The sequence below is a fragment of the Lonchura striata genome, chromosome 19, assembly GCF_046129695.1.
Source record: "Lonchura striata isolate bLonStr1 chromosome 19, bLonStr1.mat, whole genome shotgun sequence".
In the NCBI taxonomy this organism is placed as follows: Eukaryota; Metazoa; Chordata; class Aves; order Passeriformes; family Estrildidae; genus Lonchura; species Lonchura striata.
In genome coordinates, this window is record NC_134621.1 from 12,071,749 (window position 1) to 12,099,619 (window position 27,871).

General features: G+C 42.5%; 2 protein-coding genes across 3 annotated transcripts in view; both read right to left on the bottom strand.

Annotated features, from left to right (window-relative positions):
- Positions 1-1,079: 1,079 nt before the first annotated feature.
- On the bottom strand, positions 1,080-15,942 carry DUS1L (dihydrouridine synthase 1 like). 2 transcript variants are annotated; one of them, XM_021534066.2, is made up of 13 exons: positions 15,612-15,942; positions 12,157-12,265; positions 11,214-11,264; positions 9,428-9,480; positions 8,642-8,724; positions 8,375-8,478; positions 7,304-7,448; positions 6,603-6,699; positions 6,147-6,235; positions 5,422-5,588; positions 4,838-4,875; positions 1,768-1,843; positions 1,080-1,439 (listed from the first exon to the last, which is right to left on the bottom strand). In XM_021534066.2, the coding sequence occupies exons 1-13, from the start codon at positions 15,846-15,848 to the stop codon at positions 1,288-1,290; spliced, it is 1,401 nt and encodes a 466-aa protein (XP_021389741.1). In that variant the 5' UTR covers positions 15,849-15,942; the 3' UTR covers positions 1,080-1,287. The 2 variants fall into 2 exon arrangements, with proteins under 2 accessions (XP_021389741.1, XP_021389740.1); XM_021534065.2 differs by having other exon boundaries at positions 9,428-9,540.
- Positions 15,943-19,186: 3,244 nt separating this feature from the next.
- Positions 19,187-27,871, bottom strand: part of FASN (fatty acid synthase) — a 41,674-nt gene continuing 32,989 nt past the window's right edge. Inside the window, exons 34-43 of the mRNA XM_021534061.3 lie at positions 27,542-27,693; positions 26,954-27,045; positions 26,657-26,808; positions 26,120-26,362; positions 24,441-24,629; positions 23,690-23,917; positions 23,053-23,273; positions 22,422-22,520; positions 22,044-22,295; positions 19,187-20,988 (exon numbers count right to left, since the gene is read on the bottom strand). Coding sequence (XP_021389736.1) covers positions 20,851-20,988; positions 22,044-22,295; positions 22,422-22,520; positions 23,053-23,273; positions 23,690-23,917; positions 24,441-24,629; positions 26,120-26,362; positions 26,657-26,808; positions 26,954-27,045; positions 27,542-27,693 — 1,766 coding nt within the window. The 3' untranslated portion in view covers positions 19,187-20,850. The remainder of the gene's footprint in view (positions 20,989-22,043; positions 22,296-22,421; positions 22,521-23,052; positions 23,274-23,689; positions 23,918-24,440; positions 24,630-26,119; positions 26,363-26,656; positions 26,809-26,953; positions 27,046-27,541; positions 27,694-27,871) is intronic.

Sequence of the window (27,871 nt, forward strand, 5' to 3'; positions counted from 1 at the left end):
ACAAGATGAGGTCTATCTGCATTCCTCCATTGTGCTTGTTAAGAAATGCCTTGGCATGGGGGTGAATGACAAATATACCTTAAATATTAATTCTTTATGGAAAAGTATCTAATTAGTACTCTCAAGTGTAAGGCCCTTCCTGAATTTAGGAGCCTAAAGTCACCTTGACTGTTCCTTCACACTGGTGATTCTGTGATGAGATTGTATTTGTGAGAGGGAGGAGTGATCTAAAATCTCTCTGTGTGGGTAAGAAGCTGAATCTCTCACAGCCCCAGTTCTCTTGTGCTAGAACTGGCTGTTTTGCCTTTACTTTGAGCAGGAGAATGAGCTTTCTGATCTTTTTGGAAAACTGTAAGTGGGGAGAGGTCAATTAAACAGTTTGAAATTCTAGGATAATGACTATTTAGGTTTTGTACTAGAGGAGGGGGAAACAGACCAGGAAACTCAGAATACTTGACAGCTTTAGCATGTATGCCTGTGTGAAGGAAGAAGTGGACTATTTCCACGAGGTGGAAGAGGTAGTTTCAAGTTCCCATCTTTAAAAAAGGCATGTGTAGGACCTGCATCTGGTTTTGTCACGTCTCTCAGAATTTATCATTTGTGAAAGACAAATGACCACATATTGAGCATGGAAATATTAATGGACTTGGTTCCAACTTCCCACATATTTTTAGACAACCTCTGTTAAAATAGAAATTTCATCCTCTCCCAACCTTTGGCTCATAGAAGATTGTTAAGTTTGATCATACTGTAAGAAACTAATAATTGTTAATGTGGATATAGCAAGAACTTGGAGTTTTACATTCACATTTTCCAAGTACTAATGCTTTCCTTTCTACATTAAAAATGTGGCCTACCAAAACACTAACAAATGTGACACATTTTCTGATAGGGAGGAAGTCACTGACATTGCTATTTTTAGCATGCCAGAAGGCTGTTCTAATACAATAAATTTAGTCGCCAGTATTAAAAAGAAAACATGAAGCGTTAATGAGCATACAGGAGGTAGAGTGTAATGGCAGCTTACAGAAATTGTCTCCACCCAAAAATGCAGTATTTTCAGTCTTTCAAACACAGCATTAGACATTTAATTGCATCTCTTTTATTTCAAATGCAGGATAATTCCCTGAGTAAGCAGTTTTTTTACTTAAATAAAACTTTTCCAGAACTTAACCGTGTGGAAGAAGTTCACACAGACGACAGTGAGCTGGAGATGGCACATTCTTTGGCCCAGGGAAGTAGTGTAGTGGTCTGGCAGGAGCTCTTGGACTGTTCATTTCCAAAGTTTCACCCTGTACTGTCACCAGCCTCCTTCAGCACTGCTGTCTCCCCCACCTCTGCATCTCCTCTCTGACTGATCTCTGGGGTTTGAATTCCTCTTTGACTGTGCTGCCATGAAAGGGATTTTTCATACTTGGTCTTAAAAAGTAATCCATGACCTGGAAAAGCAGAAGGGGGAAAAAGGCCCAAACCAACATCCTGAAATGAGATGACTACAGTGGTAAACAGCATACCTCATTCCTTAAAAAGAATGGGTCTTTACAGACTGGGAACTGCATCCCGAGGCATTGGAAGCAGGAGCAGTGATAGAAGGAAGAGCAGTCTTTTAAAATGGTACTAGAAACTTTTACATAGCATGTAGCATTTTAGGTACTGTGTAGATTTTAACACCCACCTACACCCCATAACCCAAAGATTAAGCAATGAATATACATGAGAGATTGATTAGATGTTTCCTTTATGCCTGGAAAGGTCAGATACGCTTACCTGGGCAATCTGCTACCTCCTTGAATGCCCTTTTCTTACAGCATCCTCGGCACATGTTAAACACACATTTAGTGCCCTGGGTTGGGATAGTGGTATAAAGAAGCTTTGTCAGTGAAAATAGAATTGTTACTGTTTACTAAAATAAGTAACAATACAGCTCTGCACTTTCAGATCTTCGGGGAAAAAACGCGTACTCGGCCTAATGAAGATGACAGAGTTGATGTCATATTGGGTGCTACTCACCGTTTGCACATAAAGAACAAAAAAACCCCAACCAACCAACCAAAAAAAAAAAAAAATCCACATTCAACTTGTGCAACCCCCACAGCCTGTTGGGCAGCCCGAGTTACCCACCACAAGAAGCCACATGCCATAAGCCTCTGGAACAAGCATGAACATATTTGGTGCTAATGAGCCGGCTCTAGTTCTCTGCAACATGAAACACAGTGCTATCATCTGCAGCTATGCCTACAATATGTTACCACCAGAATTACTTCCCTACTTGCATCCTAAAATAAACCTGCATATGTACTAAAGTATAATGTATGACCCTTAGGGGACAGCAGCAGCTGAGTCTTGGCTAACTGATGAGGTGGCAGAATGAGCCTGGGTCTCTGGGGTGCTTTGCTGACACACATTTTAGAAAAGAGAGTTGATACTGTTAGTTGATATTGGTTTGTTTATTGTTTACATGGTTCCCTTCACCCCAGTCAGAAAATTCTTCATGTTTAGGGAGGCTTTAGTTGAGTTCCTTCTCCTTTTTCTTCTCCACACCTCCACAGCCCCCAGCCCATTTCATGACATGGGTCAGAAACACATAATATAGGGGAAAAAAAATAACTAGAGGCCTAGTCAGAAGATTTCAAGAGCTACCTGCAACACTACAGTGATGCAACAGCAAAACAAAAATAAGTCTAAGTCTTGGTGCAGACAATCTTGGTTTATGCACCAAGCAATGTCATCTGGATTAGCTATGAAATAGAATGGCTTTGAAAGCAGGCCAGCCTAGTGCTCAATGCTTTCCCAATAATGATCACAGGAAAAAAAAAATCTCATTTTTTTCAGTAGTTGCAGCTTCAAATTGAGCCCCAGCTGGCTGCCACTGCTTCACTGCAATAACAGTATTACAACAGGGAGCAACATCACATGCTTGTGTTGCAGGCTCCCCTGCCCCCTGAGGTGTAATGTTAATTTTTAAGCCAGAACACAAAATTACTTGCATCTTACACCCCACTTTACAGGTATATTAGCAGCAATAAATACACTCTGCTCACACACCTCAGCAACACCACCCTATCAAGCAAACAGCTATGTTCCCCAAGGGAAAAAATAAACAAACAAAAGGAAAATGAATTCTTTGCAAATATCAAAATATTTGAAATTTCAATACATAACCTGTAAAACCAGCTGCCTCATTTCACATTGCTAAAAGTGAAAGTCAATCTGCTGCAAAGGCAGGACTGAGGATGAGAAGGTGCTTAGGCTTATTCTGGTCAAGGCAGAGATCCAAACACAACACAAAACAGAGCTGCAGATGCTGCCTGACACTGCAGGCTGTACTGCAATGACATTTGAAGTATTTTTATTTTACACTAATAACCACACCAGTTATTCAAATTTCCCCTTTGCAGAAAAACTCCACCCACCACTAACCCCAGTAAGAGGGGTTTTGTTTTTCATTTCACAGTAAAATATGCACATCATACATGTCTAGAAGTTTGGAGATTTGTTTCCAAGGTATCTTGGGAAATTCAATTAACTCACTCAACTGTCTTAGCAATAAATACCCTCCAGCAGCAGCAGGACTGCACATTTTTGGAGAGGAAGGCAAATTCTCTCGAAGAACCTATGTATGTCAAGGATTTTTGTGCAGCACCTTCAACCTCAGATACTGGTTACAGTTAATGGTTAAAAAGCTTCTGCCCAAGTATGGACTTTCCTCCCCACACACACACACTTATCAGCAGGACTTGGCATGCACCTGTGTGACTGGGCACTGGCAAAGACCTACCTCAGGATCTGGAATAACAGAATAGAATCACAGAATAGTTTGGGTTGGAAGGAGCCTTTAGAGGTCATGTACTCCAACCCTTGCAAAGAGCAGGGACATTTTCGACTAGATCAGATTGCTCAGAGCCCTGTTCAACCTGAACTTGAATGTTCCCAGGCATGAGGCATCCACAACCTCTCTGGGAAACCTGGTCCAGTCCACTGCCTCACCATAAAAAATGACTTCTAATCTAAGGCACATCTACTCTGAATCTACTCACTTTAAACCCATCACCCCTTGTCCTACTCCAGCAAGCCCTGCTAAAAAGTCCATTGCTGTCTTTCGTCTAAGTCCCCTTTAAACACTGGAAGGGGCAGTAAGGCTCCCCAGAGCCTTCTCTTCTCCAGGCTGAAGCACCTGTCTCTCAGCCTCTCTCCATGACAGAGGGACTTCATCCCACAGTCATCTTTGTAGCCTTCTCTGGACTTGCCCTAACAGTTCCATGTGTCTCCCGCACTGAGGGCCCCAAAGCTGGATGCAGAACACCAGCTGAGGGTCTCACAAGAGCAGAGTAAAGGCACAGAATCCCTTCACCCTGTGACCTGCTGTCCATGCTGCTTTTGATGCAGCCTAGGACACAGAGGCTTCCTGGGCTGTGAGTGCCCATTGGTGAGTCATGACCAGCCTCCCATCCACCAGCACCCCAAAGTCCTGGGTAGGGCTGCTCTCAATCTGTTCATCCTCCCAGCCTGGATTTGATACCAAGTGCAGAATCTCGCACTTGGCCTTGTTAAACCTCGGAGTTCCCACAGGCCACTGCTTGAGCTTGTCCAGTCCCTCTGGATGGCCCTGTTCCTCAGGTGTGTCATCACTCCACTCAGCTTGGTGTCATCTGCAAGTGTGCTGAGGACACTCTTGATCCCACTATCTACATTACTGATGGAGACATTGAACAGTGCCGGTCAATGAGGGACACCATGTGTCACCTGTCTCCATCCAGACATTGCAGGATTGATCCCTTTATGGACATTTAATTTCCATTGAACGGAAATGCTTTTACGGACACTTGTACTGACTTACCTTAGGGTTTCCACATTGATCACATTTTGCATACTTGGCTGAGAGAGAGAGAGAGAAAAAGCTGATTTCACCAATGGTATTTTTATGTGGAAGAACTTAGAAAAAAACCAGAACCAGACAAGGCTTGGTGCTTTTCTAGCCAGAGGCTCTTTTTAAAATAAAAATACAGTACCTCAAAAAACAATGCAAAGGTAAAAGTACTTTGAATTTAAGTGCCTCTATGCTAAAATCCAAACATTGAAAATTTTAATCCTCAAGTCAAGCATAAAACTGGAGGACATCAGCTTAAAATTCATACAAAATTTCAATTTCAAATGCTAGTGACAGCTACAATGCAGTTTGTAAACTTTTGATCTTAAAAAGATGCTTAGAATCAGTGACCTACTACTTTGATCCTTGTTTCCTTTACTAGTGAACCTCATTTGATTCATGTTACCTGCTATTGAAATTTCAATAGCAACAATTCCTCCTCTTTTCAAAGAGGTTTCTACAAGTACACAAGCCAGGAAAATTCTTAGTAGCAAGTTATGTCAAAGGTGGTATCAGCATATCTCCATACATTTATGCCAATAAATGGAACTTACGTTTTAAAGATGGATCAAAGATTTTATTAGGATTTCTTAACTTCTTTTTTTGTTTATTCTTTGACAGAAGCTCAGAATTTCCATCTTCCTCTTCTTCCAGAGCACGTTTTCCCCGCGCACCTTTTTCTATTTCACTTTCTCCATTCTCCCTGCATCTCTCCTTTGGCCTGAAACAGTGAATTTCATCATAAGTTGCCTGGAGGGAAGACGTAGCTGTTCCCTGACCATTATTTTGGTTTACAGAAATCTGGGTAAACCATAAACCTTTCTATCACGGCTACAATGAAATGTCATTGCCCTTAGAAGTGGGATAGAAAAACCTAGCTTTTTTGGTTAACATTGGCAGTTAATAACAGAGATACTATCAGACATACCAGTTTAAAGTTGACCAGTTAAAGCTGACCAGTTAAAGTATGTTAGCTAAATTAGGCACATCAGGTTCTTGTTCTCAGCTGCAGTGGAATTCCTAATTTTTACTTTCCACAGAGAGAGAAATTTGAGAAGGATCCAAAGGAGGAGATGCAAACAATGAGCAACATCCCCACAAACAAAGCAATAACTAGGAAATAACCAAACTAGGGGGAAAAAAATCGTAAGTCTTCTTCAGTCTTTTTTTTTTTTATTTTAGTGAATGTAAGCTCCTAGAACAGAATCCATGGCTGATACTGATGGTATGGGTGGGAAAGGCCTATGAGTACCTGTAAGTATCAAAATAAATTACTCACCCTGGCCTGATGTATGGCTGACAGATCCAGTGGAAAAAAGGCAATCCTTCTTTTGGCTTTTCTCCTTCTTTCTGATTAGCTATTTCTTCCTGCAGCATAGAGTTACAGTCAGTCTTCCTGGAGTTGTCAGAAAATACACTAAATAACACTTCAAACTCCAGGAAATCACAAACTGAAATTTAAGCTAACAATTACTGACAGTTACATATAGGCAAAAAAAACCATCTAGTACCACAGATGAACTGAAGCACATTTGTAACTCCTAAATCAACTTTGTCTCAGATAAAGTTGTCCAGGCTTAAGGGGATGCTACTGTAGCAAGCTACAAATATCAAGGTTAGTAAGCCACAAAGTCCGAGAGAAGTGACTAATGGATGTCAACTCTATAACATACTTGGTACATTCCCACCAAGTGCAGGCAATGCTGTTCTGGGAGATTAGGGCCCATCTTGGTACCTGGCATCGCAGTTTCAGCTCCCTGTTGACATCGACAATGCCATCCAGAGTCTTCACTTTTGCTAATTCTTCACGCAGCTGCTGGTAAACTTGAAGCCTAAGGCAAAACCCAAACATCAGTTATATTTAGACTGCAATCAACTAAAAATAACTGTACAATAGCATTTTATACACTTTTCTTGATTAATTTGCCTTTGTCAGAAGCTTATATTCCTCTTTGTAAGTCCAGAGAAAAGCACATATATGTCCCTTCCAGATATATACTCGGCAGACAACCAAGGTACTTTGACAAAAGCTAACATGAATGTACAGTGCATCAGCTGCTTCTCAGTAACTGCCCATAGCTGTGCTCTTACTCCACAATAAATGCAACAGCACTTTGCCTCACAATGAACAAGGAGATAGTTAACTTGTGTTTGCCATGGAGTGTGTGCACATGGGAAATTACCACATTGCAGCTGGCATGCTGTGAGATCACACCCTGGCTGATCTTGTGGCAACTTGTTTATTCCCCATGCCCTGTTTCCCAGATATGAAATAAAGGGTAAAGGCCTCAGCCCACACCTTCTCCACCCAGGTCCAGGAAAGAAAACTTTGCAGCATACTTATTCTGGCCAAACAAATCTTAGTCCAGAAAGCCCAGACACTTTCTAAGCAGGATGACCCCTGAAAACATTAAAGAGTTCTAAGTTGATACTCACGTGTGATGCCAGAGCTTGAAGAGATGAGCCCTAACATAAGACAATGGACATGGGTACTTCCGCACTATCTCCAGATACTCCTCAGCCATCTCCCACACCAATGGGTTCCGGCCCTCAAACAAAGCTGGGTTATGAAGATTACCTTCTAGGGAACGAAAAGAAATACTCAAGCTTTCATTTCAGGATTGAAACAAACGCCAAAATCTCTGCTCTGGAGTTTGATAATCTCTTTTGTGATTCTACAGCCACAGACACATCACCCACATACTCTCAAAAAGAACACAGGGTCTGTAATACTCTAATCTGACCTTGGGATACTGTATTTCACTATGCAATTCCTGATTGCGCTGAACAGCTCATATCTAATTAAAGTGCTGTTTCTAGAAAGGCATCTAACCTTGACAGGAAGACAGTAAACCAATTAATAAATAGAGAAATCACTGCTTTTGTTGCCCATCTGTTAAATACTGAAATGACAGGTCTCTTGCCTTATATCTGTATTGATATTTGTCTGGCCCAAGTTCACAGATACAGCTTCTCACTGTGCTTTTCTCCACTGGCTTCATAAGTCTTTTGTTAACAAGTATTCTCTAAAACAAAGATTCTACAACCCTTCTTTAATTGTGTGAGTGATTAGAAGCTTTTCTGATGCCTATCCTAGCTCTTCCTGTAGGAAATTATGTCAATTCTTTCTTGTCTCAACCCAACATGAAGCACCTGCAGGAATATTAACCCGCAGATCCACTTAGTTAATTGAGAACATTCAAAAACTGTTCCATTTATTAATAGATGTCACAAAAATATTCCAGGACAACAGGAGTCCCATATGCCTCCCATATGTCAAGTAATTACATTCGAGCTCAATGAGTCAATGGTATTGCAAGTCCAACACAACGATTCTTTACAAATTTTAAGGGATCCCTATTCCTGGTATGAGATGGCCAGTATAAGACAAGTGGGAATGGCCACTCAGCTGTCAAGCAAAGCTGTTCACCAAGTCAATCTGACATAAGTTTTTAATAAATGTATATGGAACTACTAAGGGAATAAGAAATAACTCATATTCTTTACCTGCACTCATGACACCATGTACTCCTGTCTTACGGATGCATTCTTGCACATCGCTGAGACACTGGATGTTTCCATTTGCAAATACAGGAATGTTTACAGCTTTTCTATACCAATGAATAAAACAGATGTATAAAACTGAGAATTAGAGTCAACCCAGAAATTCTCCTCCTGTCACATAAATTTGTTTGCTCTTCAGTGCCACTGTACACTCTGTTTAAAATCCAGTGTGCTAGCAGGAATCCACTAAGACTGGTACTGCTTACTAACCTTACAGCTTGAATGTGCTCCCAGGATGCCACACCAGCAAGTGGTCCTTTCTGTTCTTTAGTACGGCCGTGCACAGTCAGCAGCTGGAACACAACATTACATTTACTTTCCATGTGTATGAACTGGAATAAATCCACTGAAAAAAATTTCCTTTCACTCTCTACACTTCAGAGATGCCACTGAGTTCCAGCTGCTATTTCAACAGTGAAGGGAGTTTAGCAACACAGAAATATATCAGCAGCTCACCTACTGTGGCATTGTTTTAGGCTCCTTTAATCTTGCTATTCCATGGCATGACAAGATTCTATCATGGGAGAACCTACAGGTTTCCTTTCCTTTTCCTACTGGATTCCATTCGTGATTTACTTTGGAATTTGTGATATATTGATCTAGCTTTCTCAGCTGAAGGTCCAAATACTGTCTATACTGTATTGTCTGTCCATATACTGTCTATACCTTTTGATACCCTTTTTCTTCTACAGTACTGTGGATTTCATGCATTCATACTTGCCTCCTGCAGCACTATGTGAAGATTGAGATGCTCAACCACAGTGAAGGATGCTGCACAGTGCAGTGATTACAAGAGACTGAAATCACTGTATCTTTCGTACCACACTACTGATCTGCAGCCTGGGGCTGCAAACACACAGGATCTGTCTGCATCCTGTTTGCTCTGTCTGCAAAATAATGCAGCCTATTCAAGAACTGGTGAAGAACAGGTCATCAGATACTTTACACGAAGATACGTGTCCGGTGCAGGAGTAGAGGGAGCAGCTGCCTTCTTACCTGGCAGCCAGCTTTCTCCAGCATCTGTGCATACTTCACTGTCTTGTCAATGTCTGGGAAAATGCGGATTTTGCATGTGATGGGAACAGAGAGCTTCTCGTTAGCCAGTAAAACTGAGAAAGATTGAAAAGACAGGTAAGTGGGCTGCACAATGCTATGAAAAGTGTCTGCTCTCCTCAAGATCTGATACTGGGTGTGGTATGGAAGAAGTCTAAGAAGTTACTGCTATGCAGTTTTCACAGCTTAAAAAATCAGCAGTGTCCTCTTCAATCTTTACTGCATAGTTTAATCACGTAACAGTAACACACACATGAAACACAAAATCTGACCCTAACAAGATGGCATAAAATAGTCACCCATTTAATAGCCCTAATGCTTCCACTGCATTAAGTCTTCACTTTCAAAGACCAGCCCCTCACAACTTAATTATTGATACAAGTTTATTATCTTCACAGGCTATTGTACTCCTCCAACATTAACATTTGATTGTCTACCTTTCCCACAAAAAGGTGCTTCACTTCTTTGCAAATTATCACAAAAAAAAAATCATTATTAGTAGAGTCTTATTCATGGCAAGCAGAGTCTTAACAAATGAGGTAGGCTGTGGATGCAATCAAGTAGTAAAGGTAGCTTATAGTCAGGGTGAAATCTAGAACATGGTGAACTCCCAGTCCTTACACAGGACATGGAATCACAAAAATACCAAACAGAGAGCTAACAAAGAGAGACAATAGGAAATCACTGAGTAATGTTGTGTTTGAAATTCTCTTATTTTCCAAGAGCTTGGATATACAATGTAGGAAGTTACCTGCTGTCTTCTAATACAAATCCTATGAGCTCTAAAGAAAGATACTTCACATCACCCTTTCAAAGGAGCAAGCAAGGTGTATACAGGTGCAAGCATTTTAAAGGCAGTGAGGGGAAAAAAGGAGGAAGAGGACAGGTTAAGACACTTCTCTTACTGGATAGCCTGGGTTCACCCAACTAGATGGCCTTTGCACTTTGAGGCTATTCTGATTTGCATACTTCTCAACAGCCACATTACATACTGGGCAAGGATGCACTAATCTTCCAGGTTCTCAGCAGTGTCTTTATACCAAACATCACTCAAGATTCCCCAGATCACTGGGAATACAAACAGAAATAGGACTCTCTAACTTCATGGTTCCAACACTTGCTTTGAAGTGGGATGAAGGCACATTCTCAGTTCTACAAAATGACCAAAACCTTGCTTTTTATATCAGTTACAAATGAATTTCTTAAAAAATATGATACTGTTCACAACAGCTACTGATAGACTGAAAGTAACGTACAAAAATTAGGAGAAGAAAGGCATAATTTGCTATACTCTGGACAGAAAGAGTACACGGAGCTGATCGGAAAAGGGCAGCTGTGCCTTCCAGCAGAAACATGACCCTTGGCACCTGAGAACTTCAATGTGAAAAAGTAAGGCACTGGGACCTCTACTGTTTCTAGAGCTGGAGAGTCACTAAACTAGCATTATGAGACTGGAACTTAATTGATTCACTTTCACCTGAAGTCTGTTTCAGGTACAAAAGTCTTTTAGCAGATCTAGTGTGAGTTTGCAGTGGGATACCATCAAGTATCTTGAGGGTGCCACTGGAATACAGCATGAAATAAAAAAAATAAAAGAACAAGAAAGAACCGCCCCTTCAAAACCCAAACACAACTCTGCCCAAAGAAATATGATGCACCTCCTTTCCCCCAAAATCCCTAGACCTCCTCTCAATAATTAGTTCATCCTATTCCCTCTCTAAATACTTACCCATTCTCTGAAGAAGATCCCACTCCTCTTGCAGAAATGCTCCATAGTGACCTATGATAAAAGAGCATATGATGGACTTGTGCAGAAAAGTAAGATACTGAAGCACAGTTTTCAATAAACTCTCACAAAGATCCAGATACTCATATGCCTCACTGGCAGAAACATTGCTCTGTCCTGCCCTAGCTGGAAAAGTGGGATCATTATGTTCTCCATGCCACCCTAAATTTACAGGATAAACAAGAAATACCCACACCTGACTTTCACTGGAACTGCTCAAGGCTGATGTGTTGACACTTGCAGCTCAAAGTCCAGCTTCTAAGGGTTTATACCAGATGATTAATAAATCCTATTAGGATAACAGATGATCAGACTGAAAGATGTATTTGTACCACTAATAATTTCCTATTAGTCTTCAAAAGATATTTTAGAAGATGAATGGGCAGTTACTGAACAAATATTTTCTCAATACCTTAACTGATACAAAATTTTCAAACACTGGCTCTGGTTTTCAAACATGCAGTATCTAAGGGATTCAGCAGGTGTCATCCTCTTCTACACTACTGTGAAAAAACTCTGCACATATCAGGGAAATAGGAGATCCTAAGGGTCTGAATGATCTAATTTTAAGTGCAGTTTTTAAAAAATAGACTGAGCAAAAATCATAAAGAAAATCGAGCTCTTACTAAAACTAATGTTCCTGAAGGATATTCTAGACACAGGGGCTGACACTTCAGAGAAATTAGAATTAATTATATCTAATTTTTGCTTTAGGTACTACAAAAAGCATTACCTGCTACATTGGGTGTAACTTAAGTCTGACTTCAGCAGTACTGCAGCCTCCCCAAGGCTTGATTTGGCCCTCTTGATATTTTACTGCCAACATTCACATTTGAAATACCATTTGCCATTTCTCTGCTTATCCAGGATTCAGATTTGCACATACCTCTCTTTGCAATCATTTGGGGGCAACCCAAATTTAGGTCTATGGCATCACAGTAATCCTGAGCCAATAGTGCTGCTTGGACAAACACTTCGGGATCATTGGCACAGAACTGTGAAAACCAAAGAGAAGTGGAATAATCAGGCAATAGCTTTCTTCAAGTACTGACAAAACGTGATGATGTAGTTATGAAGCAACTACCTGCTAGAGGAAAAAGGCAAATATGCACAGTTAATAATACCAAACACTATTTCTCAAAATGATCAAGGCAAGCCGTGTGATATAATCTTTTTGGATCTCAGCAAAGCATTTGATACTGCTTCTCAAAGGATGGCTCTGACAAAATGCCCAGCCCACAGCTGGATAAACACATTGTGTGATGGGCACACAACTGGCTCATGAGTCAAGTGCAAGGAGTTATAGTGTGCCTTGTTTTGAAAAGACAGGAGCTTGTGAAGGAAGGCAAGAGCCTCCTGTGAAACGGAAAAGGTAAACTCCTTTCTGAATTACTACAATTTCAAAATTAAAAGGCTCTCAGGCAAAGATATGGGGATGGGAATAACAGTTCTTTACTAGAAAAAAAAACCTAAATAAAAAAAATGTAATTAGTACAAACAAAACTACTAATAGAGTCAGAAACCTAACACCCTAAGGAGTCAAGGTGTTGGTAATAGTCCAGTTAAATGGTGGCTGCTCTTCTTGGAGTGGCAGATGAAATGCTGCTAAAGCAATGATCTTGTAGAAGAGTGTAGTTTTCTCTGAAGGTTTAGTGATAGAGTAGATGGGCCTGGTCTTCCTCTGGGGATCCAGTGGGGAAGAAGCTGCTCCTCTGGGAATCTAGCAAAAAGGCTGCTCAAATGTCTTTAAAAATGCTGATTTTATGCAGGTAGGGCTTCTCCCTCTGGGTGGAGTATCTCACAATGGGATGATGCAACTTTACCAGTCATGCAGTGAGTCATCCAATGGCCCATTAATAGAAGATACCTCCCCGGAGGGAGACATTGTTTTTAGAAGAAATAAGAAAACTGTTTAACTTAAGAAGAAATACCTGCCCTACTTCTAACAGATGGCAAATAGAATACATGCTTATTTTATAAGCCAGGACATAGCGACTGGGATGACATTAGGCTGGTGACCAGTCACACCTAGGGCTCCTCAGGGCTCCATCTTAGATAAAGCCAGAGCTCTTTAACAGCTCCATACATGACTTGTAACTCTGCTGACATTTGTAACCTTGCTGAGGATACTAAATTGTGAGGAGCTGTCTACACCCTGGGAGGCACAGAGACCCTGGAAAAGGACCATCAGAGGGCTAGGCAATCACAGACTATATGAAGTTTAATCGACAAGCAGCCTATTCTGAACCTGGGACAGGGTGACTCTGCATGTATGGACAGACAGGGGAACAAAAGGCTGGAGAACAGTGCTGCAGAAAGGGACCTGGGGGTCCTGGTTGATGGCAAGTTGAATATGAGTCAGCAGTGCCCTGGCAGCCTCTAAAATGAATTGCCATGGACTGTGAAACAGACACATGTGCTATAGTCAAATGCTCAATTTTAACTGAGTGTAATTAATATTACATTTAAAACACAGTGCAAAAAGCAAATTAATAAAATAGGTTATTTTGAAGCTTCTTTGTTGAAGAGGACAGAGACAAACTATTCTTCTCATTTATGCTTTTAAACAGATTTTCTAAACCTCATTTTTCACAAAAAACAATTCCATCATGTCTTTAATAAACTTGAAACAGAATTTAAACACTTCTGAGCAGGTGTTACTTAAACCCTATAGCACTACATAAAATTATGACTGACACCAACTAAAATAAAAAAATAATTTGCTTTCTCCGAGACAACTGAAATTATGGAAAGCCTCCAATCATGTAATGTAATGAGAATGTTAGCACAGTAAACAAAATCTTCAGAGCAGGCTGAGCTCAAATGTACCTCTGTCTAATCTAATTCCAAGACTCTGTGACCAAATCTTTAAGGACTCCTGCACATGATCAATCCAAAGATTAGTTTGTTCCATACTTTATATCCAATAGTAGCCAGTGGGAAGAAGGGTAACACAGCAAGCTCACAGCAACCGATCCTGTTCAGGTAGTGTCACCAGGGCACACAGCTTACTGAGCTGAAGATCTGTGACTTACAGCTTTCTAAGATTACTTGAATTTCCACCACTTTTATTATTCTGTGTCAAAAGAGACTACCTCCCACAGAAGAGGAATATATGAGATGCTGAGATTTGCTCATTTGGTCAGAGCATGGTATAGCTAGTAACACTAAGGCTGTGAGTTCTGTCCCTGTATAAACAATTTACTTAAGAGCTGGACTCAATGTACTTGTGGGTTGTGGATTTGTGGGTCCCTTCCAACCCAGAATATTTCATGATTCTGTGAAAGCTGTACTGAGACAGATCAAAGGTCAACACCAAAATGTGTAGGCAACAGCAGAACTGAAAAAGTGTCTTTATGGACTTTGGAAACAAAAGGTGTGTTTGTTGCACCTAAATATCCTCAAGAGTTTTCCTTTATTTGCTTTCTAAACTCATGTAATGTTTCAGAATCCAGCATATCCCACAGCAATGAATTTCACAGTTTATAACTACCACTATGCTTACTTGTTTCCCATTCATCATCTTCAGGCCAGTAATACTTCCACAGGCTTCTCTTATCTCTCTCCACAGTCAAGAGAAACAATTCTTTTCCAGGGTAAATAGTCCTCATCCATTTAATTGCTCATGTGTGTAAATCAGTCATTCCTCTGCTCATGACAACAGTCTTTGCCTGCATTATTCTCCAGCTCCACAAGCCACTTTCCCTCTTTGGCATAGAGTGAAATACCTTAACATCACACAGTAGTCCAGAAGCAGAAGCAACACATGCTTTAAAGTCTGTCCTATTTTCCTTGTGTTTTTTATCTATAGCTAAACACTGAACTCAGGGTTTCAGATTACTACTCAAAAAGCTGTGATCCTTCTTGAGTGGTATCAGATCTGGGACACACCCTTACTCTACAAGACCAACTGTAATCTGTTTCTAAAGATGAGGCACAGGGGACTGAAACCCTCTGAGAATTCCAGTGCTCCCGTCCACTGTGGTTAAGACAGGAAACTCTCTACTAAACATGGGATAAACCGAAAAACACACATCTGCAGGAGCTAAGTACTGTCAGCGGTATTTACATGAAGAAAACGATTTCTGTTACCCTATAGAACCACGTTAAAACGTGGATGAGGCTGACTACCTTCAACTCATGCACATTTGGGAAACGCCTGGATTTGTGAGCACGAGCTGGGCGGATGGAGCGCGTGCGTTTGGCAGCGCTGACTCGCGTCCTCAACGTTACCCAAGAACGGCACCGCGAGGTGCGCCCAGGGAAGCTCCTCCGGCAGCCGCCGCCGCCGCTCCCGGTGCTGGGGCTGACGGGGTGAGCCGGGGCGGGGGCCGCGCTCACCTGCACGATAAGCGGCCGGTCCTCGGGACAGGCCTCGTCGTAGAGGTTCTCTCGGCGGTAGTTGGCGTCCCTGAGGAAGACCTGGGCGTGCAGCATCGGTGTGTAGCAGAGCTGGGCGCCGTGGCGGCGGCTCAGTAGCCTCCAGGCCAGCTCGCTCTGGTCCACCATGGGCGCCACCACGTAGTGGGCGCTCCGCAGCGTCTCCCTCCAAAAGGCTTCCCCGCGCAGCTTCGGCATCTCCCGCTTGCTCGCCCGTGCAGCGTTGCGGCTGCTGGCCCCGGGGCTCGCCGCCTGACGCCCGCAGGCCGCCGCGACCGGGCCGGGCGCCGGCGCAGCCGGACGGTGCCACCGCCATCTCGCTCCGGCCGGCTCGGCGGTGCTGTCACGCACCGTCCCCTCCAGAAACCGCGGCGCTGCCAGTAGGGGCCGCGCGCAGGAGAGGCGCAGCGAACGCGGGGCCCGGGGCGGCTGAGGGGCCGCAGAGGGGCGGCCGAGGGGCGGCAGAGGGGCGGCAGAGGGGCCGCAGAGGGGCCGCAGAGGGGCGGCAGAGGGGCGGCAGAGGGGCGGCCGAGGGGCGGCAAAGGGGCCGCAGAGGGGCGGCAGAGGGGCCGCAGAGGGGCCGCAGAGGGGCCGCAGAGGGGCGGCAGAGGGGCCGCAGAGGGGCGGCAGAGGGGCGGCAGAGGGGCGGCAAAGGGGCGGCAGAGGGGCGGCAGAGGGGCGGCAAAGGGGCGGCAAAGGGGCGGCAGAGAGGCCGCAGAGGGGCCGCAGAGGGGCGGCAGAGGGGCCGCAGAGGGGCGGCCGGGGGCGGCAAAGGGGCGGCAGAGGGGCGGCAAAGGGGCGGCAGAGGGGCAGAGGGGCGGCAGAGAGGCCGCAGAGGGGCCGCAGAGGGGCGGCCGGGGGCGGCAGAGGGGCGGCAAAGGGGCGGCAGAGGGGCCGCAGAGGGGCGGCAGAGGGGCCGCAGAGGGGCCGCAGAGGGGCGGCCGGGGGCGGCAGAGGGGCAGAGGGGCGGCTGGGGAGCGGCTGCTGCGGCGCCGTGCGCGGCGCTTTCCCCGCAGGTGCCGCGGCGGCGCAGCAGCCCCGGGTGGCAGCGACTCCCGAGCCTAAGCCAGGCGGCTTTGAGCACTTGGGCCTCCGCCGCAGCCGGTGCCGACGGGAAGCGCCGCGTCTGAGCACTGCAGGAGCTCGGACAAAGTGAGAAGCCTGTCCTGTCCTTGGTGTCGGATGGCCGGGGCAGAGGGGTGAAAATGGTACACCTAACTGAACCAAATGTTACAGCATCCATGACAATATCGTTCATTTTGCATAATTTTATAGAGCTACTGACCATCACCAGGGTGAGCACAGTGGAGGAGTTCTACTTCTCTCAGCCAATACCTTCCAGCATATAAAAAATGCTCTACTCCAGTGTATCTATACTCCAGCAATGTAACTTGAGTTACAGGACTTTAGAAGAGAAAAACTTCAACAAAATCATATAACAAAGCGCCATATCCTAACCAGAGTTACATGTAAACTCCCATTGCTCAGGAAGCCTGTTAGTCTATTCATTGACAAGCCTTCACATTTCAAATTCGTTGTCAAAGCCTGTATTTCCCCCCTCCACCTTGCTAGCACTCATGGCTATGATGAACTTGCTGCAATCAATATTTCAAGCTTCAAATTATTTTTTACCATCTTTCATTACCTCTTTGCATCCTAAAGAACAAGGCTGCTATTTTAAATATACAGCCTCTGCCTCCCCTGCTATCAGCACTCCCCTTTCCTCTGATGAAAATGCTCCAGGGGTATTTTTTTCTTTCTTTTGACCCTGATTTGCAGGCATGATGTCTGATAACTTGTTTAAGTACAAAAGAGACAAACACCTGCTTCCTATTGTACCTTAAATCTTTTGGGTTTTGCTTGACCTCCATCTCAGCACCAGGGAACTTCACTTTCAGGTAGTGCTATCTTATGTAACCAATTCTATTAAACTGTGGCCTTTCTTGCATTATTTTTATGGCAATCTTCAGCAAGAGAGGCATATTTATTTGCCTTCTAAGGTGGTAGACCAGAAAAGGAAAATAATAGCTTTAATACTGGTGACAACATATGCTGTGTGCCATATATTCTTGAACTCTATTGCAGATTTAAGGTACACGGTCCAATATTTCAAAATGGCAATGTGCATTTGTGAGCCTAAACAGTTCCCTGGTCAGAGAACTGCTCTTCAGTTTTGAGACTGAGATCAACATGCTTTTAGGCTGTGAGAAGCTATCTGAAAAGGATGGAATGCATCAGCTGACAGGAATCCCCCCACTTCAGTTTCACAGAGAGGGGTATGTGTGAGGGACTTCACTTCTGTCCTTGTCTTCTCACAAGAATAAAGTGCAATATTGGATTTTGCCTTCTGATATTCATGTCTAATCTAATGGGCTACTGAGAAATAAGCAATACCAGCACTAATAATGTTTTTATTTTTGGCACACTGCGTTCAGCAGCCAGTTATAATAATGGGTTACATGGCAGCAGCTCATAATCAGATAATTATGGGGGACAAAAGCCCTAAATGTAACAACCTTCTGCTTTTCAAATAACAATCACAAGAGCATTAACAGTACATAAGCTGTAAGTTATTCTTCAGCAATTTCTATGACTAAAACAGTATTTTCAAGCTCTGCTTAGATGGAACCATACAGCTTTGTTTATACAGGGAACTCAGCAAACTCCTGCTTCAACAGATGGGACAGCATTAGTCCTTGCTCCTTCCAAACAGTCCATTCAGATATTACACACATTACCACAGCACTATTGTACCTGTTTGCTTTACATTTAATCCTTTCTTATTCCTTCCAGTTTGAAATATAACCAACACGAGTAGGATTCTTTCCCCCCTTTTTTCAGGCTTACTACAACTGCCAGTAGTTAAACCAAACCAATTAGTCCCCATTTGTTTTATGTAGTACCCAATGCCAGTAGGTGCAGGGACAGTGTGCAGTAGATGTGATGAAGCCCCATGGTGTATGCACACAGCTTACACAGTCACTCCAGTGTCAGTATGCACTATCCCTCACACAGCACACGCTTTCCTCCTTACTGTCTAACACTTCCACATCATACCTAAAACTTCAGAGCATTTATACTCATTGCCTAACCTTACTCAGAGAGGCCCTGAGGTAGATGCTATTCTCCCATTTTAGAGATGGGAAAACGGAGGCAGGAGTATTAATGGCTTGTCCAATACTCCAAATAAAAGCCCACCTAAAAGTTCCCACTTCAATATTATGGCTGTAAATTTGTTATATCTAAGAAGCTATGCTTCAGAATACTGAGCCTTCGTTATTATTTTCATTATTACTACTACTATTATTATTATTATTTCTACAGACTACAAATCAGATATGTTAACAGCATTTTGCTTTTTACCAGGAAGTGAGAGACTCCAGATGAAACATGGGTTAAGAAATGATGGTAGAAAATAATTTAAAACCCAACCAGTGATGACTTCTGTTTAATACCAGAAAAGCCAAAAAGACACTCTTCAGACCAAAAAGTATTAATTAAAAGGAAAAAAAAAGAAAAAACAAGACATTTAAAAATGGTTTAAGCTGACATTATGTTGTTTTATTTCAATTTCACAAAAGAAATACTTTATAAAACTAAAATCAGTTAACCCAGCCACTATCAACAGAGGGTAGTATAAGCAAAAGACACTAGGTCAGAACCTGCAGTGAAGAGCCATCTGTTCCTGTCACTGGAATGCTCCTGTACCACCAGAACACTTCACTGGGGGCTGGAGAGAACCGGGGTTTTACAGCAGTTTGGAGAAGCATAATAGCTCCTCCTATTTGGTGCTTTGTTGCTACCCAGGTCTCCTCTGTATCATAAGTGTAACAAGGATTTACTGATTTCAGAAAGGACAGATCCAGCATAGCAAAGGCAAGAAATGATTCAATTCCATTTTATGCAAATTTCCTTTAAAAAGGTACTACTGTATTTTAAAATCAGACCATCAAACTGATTACTTAGCTAACTTATGTGGGATTTCCAGTCTCATTACTGAAAGGAAAATTAATACAAGGCTTAAGCCCTGTGCTAAATAAAATATATACGGGCTTTGGGTAGATACTTGTATGTTTGCCTGAGCTTTGATTATGGGAGACCAGGGGTGGGAGCATTTGTTCAGTTATTGTTAAGAAATTCTATTCCCTGCCCTCCCCATTCCAAATTTTTCATTGGGTGGCAAGACTGAAGGTGAGAGGGAATAAGGTAAAGCAATAATCTTAATGCTTTACTAAGGTTCTGATAAAGCGGGCCACAGAACCTTGCACAAATATAAACAAAGTACCTGCCTGGGACAGCTTTACCTATTTTTATCATGCCCAAGTTATGGCTGTTAATACAACAGCATCTGTCAAACCATCCACCCTATCCCCCAGGCCCCTCTCTCTCCTGAAGAGTACATGATGGCAAGAATCCTTCCTTTTACCTATTCCTTTCTGAAAAGGGCAGGGCAGTGGGAGAAAAAAAAAAACAAAAAACAACCATACAACAAACCAACAAGAAATTAGATTATTTCAAAGATGGGCAACTGTTCCTTATAGAATAAACCTTCCCCTCCAAAAAGGGTTTTTCTCTGCTCCTATAACCCACGATAAATTAAAACCAAGTAAGAAGTCTCTGGTTTGACACAATAAATACTTAGAATATAGCAAATTAAAAAATATAGTTACAAAACCCTCAATGGAATTATCTTTCTGACCTAAACTGCAGACAGATTCTTCACAGATAAAAAGTATCTCCAAAATCACCTGCAGCTCCTCTCCTCTCCCTGTTCACTAGGCTTGGTCAACAAGTGCTATCACATACCCTTTGGAATACTGTTAAGACAAAAACAATATAAAGCACAAGAAATCTACTCCTAAATTTGTTTTTTTATACTGCCAAGGGTGTAGGAAGCAACCATCTGTGGGGAACCTTCACTGCAGTGCACAGTGATGGAGTCACAGCACTACAGTTAATGTGGACAGGGAGACTAGGGGGAAAAACAGCCATAGGAAAGGAAGGAGACAGAACCCATAAGTGTTGGAAAAGGAGAAGATAAGCAAGAAAGAGACAGAAAAAGACCAATTGAGTCCAGCTGGACTTCCCAGTTCTGGCAGCAGAGCAGATGAGATGTTGAACAGGAAGAGTTCCTTGGGGCCTGTCATAACTAGGAATGTTGTTGGCATTTTCTTCATCATTGACAGTGAGGGAGTAGAAGTTAACCCTCTCTGACACTGACACGTGGCTCTGCCAGTGAGCTGTGGATGATCCCAATAATTGATTCAACACCATCTCCCTCCAGCAAAGTGCGGTGGTCTCCTTCAATAACGTGGACAGATACTTTCCCATCGCATACCTGTGTAAGTATGAGAAAGAAAAATTTTTCATTCATAATTGACAACCAGCTGGTCACCTAGCCACTTTGGGTTTGTTAGTCTAAGTTACTCATAATTTAGACCACTGTCTCTATTGAACTCAGTTACAAATAGCACTGGTTTTATTCTGACACATTTTCACAGATCAGCTGTGGGGCACTGTTCCGAACCAGTGTTTTCAAGCACAACAGTTTGACAGCCTGACAGGTGATCCACTCAAATATAACCTGGGCAGAAAGTTAAGCAACCTAGTACCGGAAGAATAATTTACTTGCAATATCAAAGAATGAATGAATGATAAAGTAGCTACTTCCAAGCCTTTAAGTAAACCAAATAAACACCCCTGCTCCTCACCATCCTTCTCCCACCACCAGAAATCTTCCTTTAAGGTCATTATGTAACTTTAATGACTAAGTTAGACATCTGAAAGGATAGGAGATGCCAGAACCAGGAAGGGAATTCTGACAATCACTTCCTTTTCCCTGATATTTGCACCAACTTAATCCTTGTATGTGAGCAGGGGCTAAAGAACAGTGACCTTATCTGGACTACAGGCAAAACCCCTACTTTTTTTAGCCCACAAGAAACCCACTTCTAACTACTAGCTTCTAAGTGAAAAAAAGGTAACTGAGAAAAAGCTGCCTTTATTGTCAGAAAACTGACACTTGCTCTTCAGAAGGCTGCCCTCATTCCATGAACTAACTTCAGGGTCTACGGTGAAAAGAGACTGCTCTCTTTTAACATCCTTATTATCCAAAGTCATTCTAGAGAGCTGCAATAATGAGCTATAGAAAAAACATCCTCTATACAGGCAAGACTTTCTCACCCTCACTACCCACAGAAAATGCCTGGAACAAATAAACTCATTTGCTTTTGGAGACTTCTAAGTCTTGTTAGAGCACAGGAGCTGCAGAACAATAATTTCTTTAAGGTTGGTTTTATCTTTTTTTTCTCATGATGATTTCTCCCATGCTTTTCTTTGGCTTGCCCAAATATCAGAAGAAATTCAACAGTCATCAGTGGGCCCATGACTGACCTCTGAGAGTTTATAGTCTCTACCCAGACCTTCCTCGTATTCATTGTGCGACTTTGCCCGCATCAGTGTCACGTTCCCATGATACTTGGAGTCTGGTATATACTTGTCAGCAGCCTTCAGCTTATGGTAAAATGAAGTAGCAGCAAAGCTGAGTGCTTCACGATTGATGTTTGTATGAATCCCAGTTATTAGGTCTACTGCAGCATTCACACGAGCCTCCAGATTTTTCAGGGGCAGAAGAACCTCCAGCAGCTGGAAATATTAACATTTTTTTTTCACATTAGTTTCAACAGCTGAGAATCAATCTCCATTAAACAAAAAAAAAAAAAAATACACCCTCTTGTGCAATATGAAGACATATGGAAAATAAGAAACTACCTTATTGTATTCAGTGCCTGTAAATTGCTGAACAAAGGCACACAATGCTTCAGTCTCCAGTGCAGCCTCATTTCCTTGGGTCAGTTTGGCTCTGTAGCTCTGGAAGAGAGAAGAATACAATGTGAACTTGAGAGGAATGTATGTGCCTGATGTTAAAAGTCAGATAAAAACAATTATAGAACCAAAGGTGTGAACTGGGGAAAAAAGGAAAGGGGGAAATCCCTTCAGGACAGATTAGAAAGCAAATCCAGAGATGGCTTGCCAAGAGCCTAATATTCTCTGAAGTACAATGAAAATAGAAGCGAAGTGTTAAGCAAGGTTTCCTTGCACCACTACAAGACAATCTTGACTTGCAGACACCAGGATGTTCCAGAAGACATACTAATATTATGATTTACCATAGCAAGAGTAACCTTTGTGCCTGAACTCTTTCCATTTAATGAAGACCACCTCTCATGTTCTTCTACCCTTCAGCCATCTCTAAGCATCCAATGTCTACAGCTGACTTCCAAAATCATGCCCATGCCAGCTTTTCAAATTACTCATATCTAGAATAGTAAGCTTTGAGAAAAAATAAGCCCTGATGAGAGAAGATGGTCCCCAGAAAGAAGATCCTTTTTGTGCCCCTTACCTGGGTATATGCTGCCACAAAGGAATGAGACCCATCAAAAAGGAATAAACTGTTGAGTGCATGGGAAGCATTTTGTTGTGCTTGCAGCTGGGAACACATTTCAAAGGCTACACAGGCACCAAAAGAGTATCCAGCAATGCGGTAAGGTCCTTCAGGCTGTATCTGCTTCATGCAATCAATGTAATAGGCTGCCAGGCTTTGGATGCTGTCCAAAGGAGCAGCTAGAACATGGAAATGAGTTAGAAAGACTGGTGAAAAGACACTTGCAGAGACAAATTATGTTTTCATGCTTTCATATTTTATGTTTCAGAAACAATCCTGTTGGAAGCATCCAATTTACTTTGCAGGTAAATTACTAAATTATCGTTAACAACTTGCATTTAGGACAAGTAATAGTAATATTGTGCTTTCCAAGGACAGGTTGAACAGGATGCTTTGACTTTTGTCTACATAAACTCTTCAATTTCATCTATTATTCCTCTTGACACTGAGGATTTTTGACATGAACCTCTGCAGACTAATAGGCCTGATATTTGTTCCTCCAACTTTAATAGTCTAGAAACAAAGTCCTCTCTAAAAGCAACTACAGTTCAGAATGTTATGTTTGCAAATTCAAGATGCTGAAGAACCAAGATACCTTTTGTGCACTGGAGCCCATAGCAGGGCATGTGAAGTCTGGAGGCCAGAGTGTGGAAAACTGCAATGGATCCTTCAATGGGGTGAACAAGGAAAAGAGGGCGCTCCATGCTCTGAACATCATTGAGACGAGTGATTGTTGGTGCTTCTGGGTTCACCAGTAAGTTGTTCAAATCTAGTTTTGGAGGTTCGCCTGGGCCTGTCTTCATCAGTGGGGATGACTTCAGCTCTTTGAAGGAAACACACCATACAAACCCAATTAGCTTCAGAGTCAGTCTCGGTCATGTAGCCATACTGCTGAAGGACAACCTCAGGACTAGGGCTGCCCTAGATTAGCCTGCTGCCTCACTACATCATCAGGTCATATACTCAGAGATCTGTCAGTTGCTCTGCAGCAACTGCATATGCTTTTAGCTTCCTGTGACCATGACATTACATTGTTTATTCCCCAGACAAGTAAAAGGTCTCAAATTGCATCACACACATAAGAGTACTCATGCATGCAGCTGCTAGCCAAGCAAGAAAGCAACTTTCACACTTACCTTTCTTGTACACCCTGCCCCCCGAAATTATGGGCCTGTCCTAGTGGTCAATACACTTCTGTGACATGTCTGTCACTTAAAAGCTATTTAATTATAACTTTATTTCATTTTCTGATAGACGTTTATGTCACCAAAAATGAAAGCAAGGAATTGGAAGCTTAATTATTTGGACTCAGGTGACTGGTAGCAACCCTAATCCAGACACTTTACCCTCTGCTGTCCTGGACTTGGAAGAAAGTTCACGCAGTTTGTTGATTGTAAGGAGTCGAATTTCTCTCATGGTCATAACGATGTCATAGTCTCTCTCCAGTGTCTGGCGCACCTCCACACCCATCAAGGAATCCAAGCCCAAGTCAGCCAAGGAACTCTCAGCATTCAGACTACTCACATCACGGACCCCTGAGAACAAAAGAGCATACTAGGAAAAGGCCAATTTCTTTTCAGCTCTAGGCCTCTCTAGCAGCCTTCTCCACTTGTTGTATCTCCTACAATCTCAAACTGCAGCTGTAGAGCTTCAGGATCATCTAATCTTTCATAAGCCACCTCTTCTATAACCCCCACCGTGTCATATGGGATCTAGTATTTAGCGAACATATTAAATATGCACAGATTTATGACAGGGAATATATCAGTCCCAACTAAAGAGCTGTGAATATTTTCACATCAGCACTAGACCAAATACAGAACAGTCAGTCAGCTAGACAGATTCCACACACTGGAGGCTCTAATTGATACTGCAGTCCTAGACCTAATACATCTAATCCTCAGCTACAGTGAGATAAAAGTTATCAGTGTCAGTGATGGTTGACTGCAACACTTGATGCCTATGACACTGGAGGAGGGGGTGATACGTTTAGGTTTAATTTTCTTTTTCCCTTTCGAAATTCACACTGTTCAATCTCTCACCGTTTCCTTACCCATAGAAGGCCTCTCATAATAACACCTGCTGTTTGTCCCCTCCTCCAACTTGTGCAGCCCCATGTTGCCACCTTCACACTATTAGGCTTCATTACTAGCTCCTCCCTTTGTTGATCTCATACTCTCTTCTTCCAAACTATAGAAATAGCTGGTGTGGCTTCCCAGACCCTTTCCTATTGCTTCTAAAAGCTGCATGTGCTCTGAGAGATCAGATTTGCTGTCAGTGAGTTGCACACAACTCCTTAAGTAACACTCAGGAGACTGTCTTTCATTCATCAGTACCTTTTTTGGTAGAAAACAAAGGATCACGAGACTGTTTTGTCTGCAATAGAGACAACTGAAGTGGGACATGGTAGACAGAGTTAACAGTGATTATTGAGTAACAACATAAAAATAAGAGACACAATGGTAAAAGGAAGCAGATCCAAGACAAACAGAAGGACATGGCACTTGTAATGCATAGCTAAGTTATGGTAACTAGATCTTCACATGGGATAAGAGACACAGCAGGTAAGTGAATAAAATACCAGTTAAACAATAAGTAGAGAAAAGCTACTTTTTGTGGCATGGGGACACACCAAGGTGAATGTTTGAAAGCTGGAACAGTACTCAGAAAGTTGGTTATGTATTTGCTGTCTTATGTACTGTCCAAGAATTTTGCTCTTGGGGGCTGTTCTTGTTGATTCTCCATTTGGAGAAAGGTACCAGTTCACTCTAAACCCAAGTCTCTGGAGTATATACACGTATCTATGTAAACACAGTAACAGAAAAATCCATGAAAGAAGTAGTCCTTATCTGAGAGAAGGAGCAGTGTAAAGGGAAAAAAAAAAGCAAACAGTCTCACAACAGCAACATTGCCACACCACAGGAGATGAAGACCACAGAAGAGATGCTGGACAGAGGACCTACAGCAGCACCACTACTTTCCGAAAGTAATGAGACAGTAGGCACCAACCAGTGAAAGCACTTACCCAGGATGTGAGCAACAGCTTCTACAAGATCCCGCTGACTACCTCCTTCAGCTTTCACTGAGACCTTCTCTGCTAGGACAAAACTGGACATGACAGGATGAGGTTGATTCAGGAAAACATCGAGCACCTCCAGGCATGAGCTCATTTGCTGGGGAAGCGTTCCCCCCACCACAATGTCTTTGTTTCCCATTGTCTTCATCAAGATACCCACATCACCAATGGCTCCCCACTGGATTGCCAAGCCTGGAGAAGAAATTAGAAAAACATACTAAGCAGCTAACTAAAGCACATGGCAGGAACAGGAGCGAGTTAATAAAAAAGGGACTTAAATAATGAGCTATGCTAAGGCATGCATTTCCTTTGTACTGTGGAGTATTCAATCACACGTTAATGATGCAGAGTAACATCTAGGAGCCTAAAACAGCCTTCAACATAACTTTATCACTCCAGATAAGTGCACAGGTTTCTGTTGAGCCAGTCCTCATCTGGATGTTTGGCAAGATAGTTTATACTGTGCAATGAGTGAAGTCATCTCACCTGGGAGTCCATCATGATGTCGCTGCTCACAGATACGCTCCATGGTAGAATTGGCAAAGCCGTAATTACTTTGCCCAGCATTTCCTCTTCCACAGCTTACAGAGGAGAATACAACAAAATAGTCCAGGTCTGGACACTTCTTACGAGTCACCCTTGGAAGAGAGCAGGAGAAACTCCATCAGAAAAACCTGTCTAGTGTATTATTGTCAAAGGCTAGTGCAAGACTAAAACAACTAAGCTTGATCAGTTCCTTGACTTTAAAAACAGTTCTTATTTGTCCCTTCTACAGACACTTACCAATCCAAATGAAGGGTGCCTGAATACTTGGGCTTGTTGACCTCCCAGAATAATTCTGGGGTCTGATTTTCAATCATGCCATCTCTAAGGACCTATGGGGAGTGGGAAGAGGGATTAAAAAAGGAAGTGTAATTTCAGTACCTCCATTTTCTCTGTTTAAATATGCCACATGGCTTGATATATGAGAGGATATCACTACACAATGTATTTTTGTAACTTTGCAGTACAGACATATCTGGAATATCCCAAAATATTGACAACATGGCTTTTGCCAAATCTGCTTTTTTCAGTATTTTTTCTGTATTGACACTGCAGAAATTCAGGCAAGTTCTGCATGGGATTTTTCTTGTCCACAGGAGGCTAGGGCAATATTTGTCTTACCACAGAACTGAACTTGCTGGCCAAATACTGCTGCTTCTCAGGTCAAGGGAACAGACCCATAAGCCTTTAGTCACCAGGTAAGACCAAAGCATAGTGTCCTTTGAAACACAGAGAACTTAACTAAAATTGTATGAAGCCTGACTTTCTTTAGTCACATGAATGGATGTTGCCTCTTACAAACAAGTCCTGAGCATTTCTGTCACTTACCACAGCCAAATTAAAGATGCCTCCAACTGGTCCAAGCTGCAAAGCTTCTTCTATCAATTGCTGTGCTCCTTCTAGTGTTCCAATATCACTGGTAGATACCAGCACTTTGACTCCCAGTGCCTTCCACTCTTTAACGCGTTTAGCCTGGTAGCCTAGAAAAAGTAAAGGTGGACAGTGCCTGGGATGAAGAATCCCAACTATAAGGCTTTGGTAAAACTGCTCCTTTATGCTTTTCTGACTAGATAGGGACTGAATAGCTAAATAATTCCCGATTCAACTATGAGATAAAAATTAGACAAAATTTGAACAGCAGCTAGAAATAATTTGAAT

What these genes read in the sequence shown, in the direction of transcription:
- DUS1L (XM_021534065.2), bottom strand. Translation starts at nt 15,848, where the DNA reads ATGCCGAAGCTGCGCGGGGAAGCCTTTTGGAGGGAGACGCTGCGGAGC. An exon ending in TGGAGAAAGCTGGCTGCCAG is followed by an intron (nt 8,725 to 9,427) that starts GTAAGAAGGCAG and finishes GTTGTGTTCCAG; the next exon opens with CTGCTGACTGTGCACGGCCG. An exon ending in AGCTGAAACTGCGATGCCAG is followed by an intron (nt 6,236 to 6,602) that starts GTACCAAGATGG and finishes TCTATGCTGCAG; the next exon opens with GAAGAAATAGCTAATCAGAA.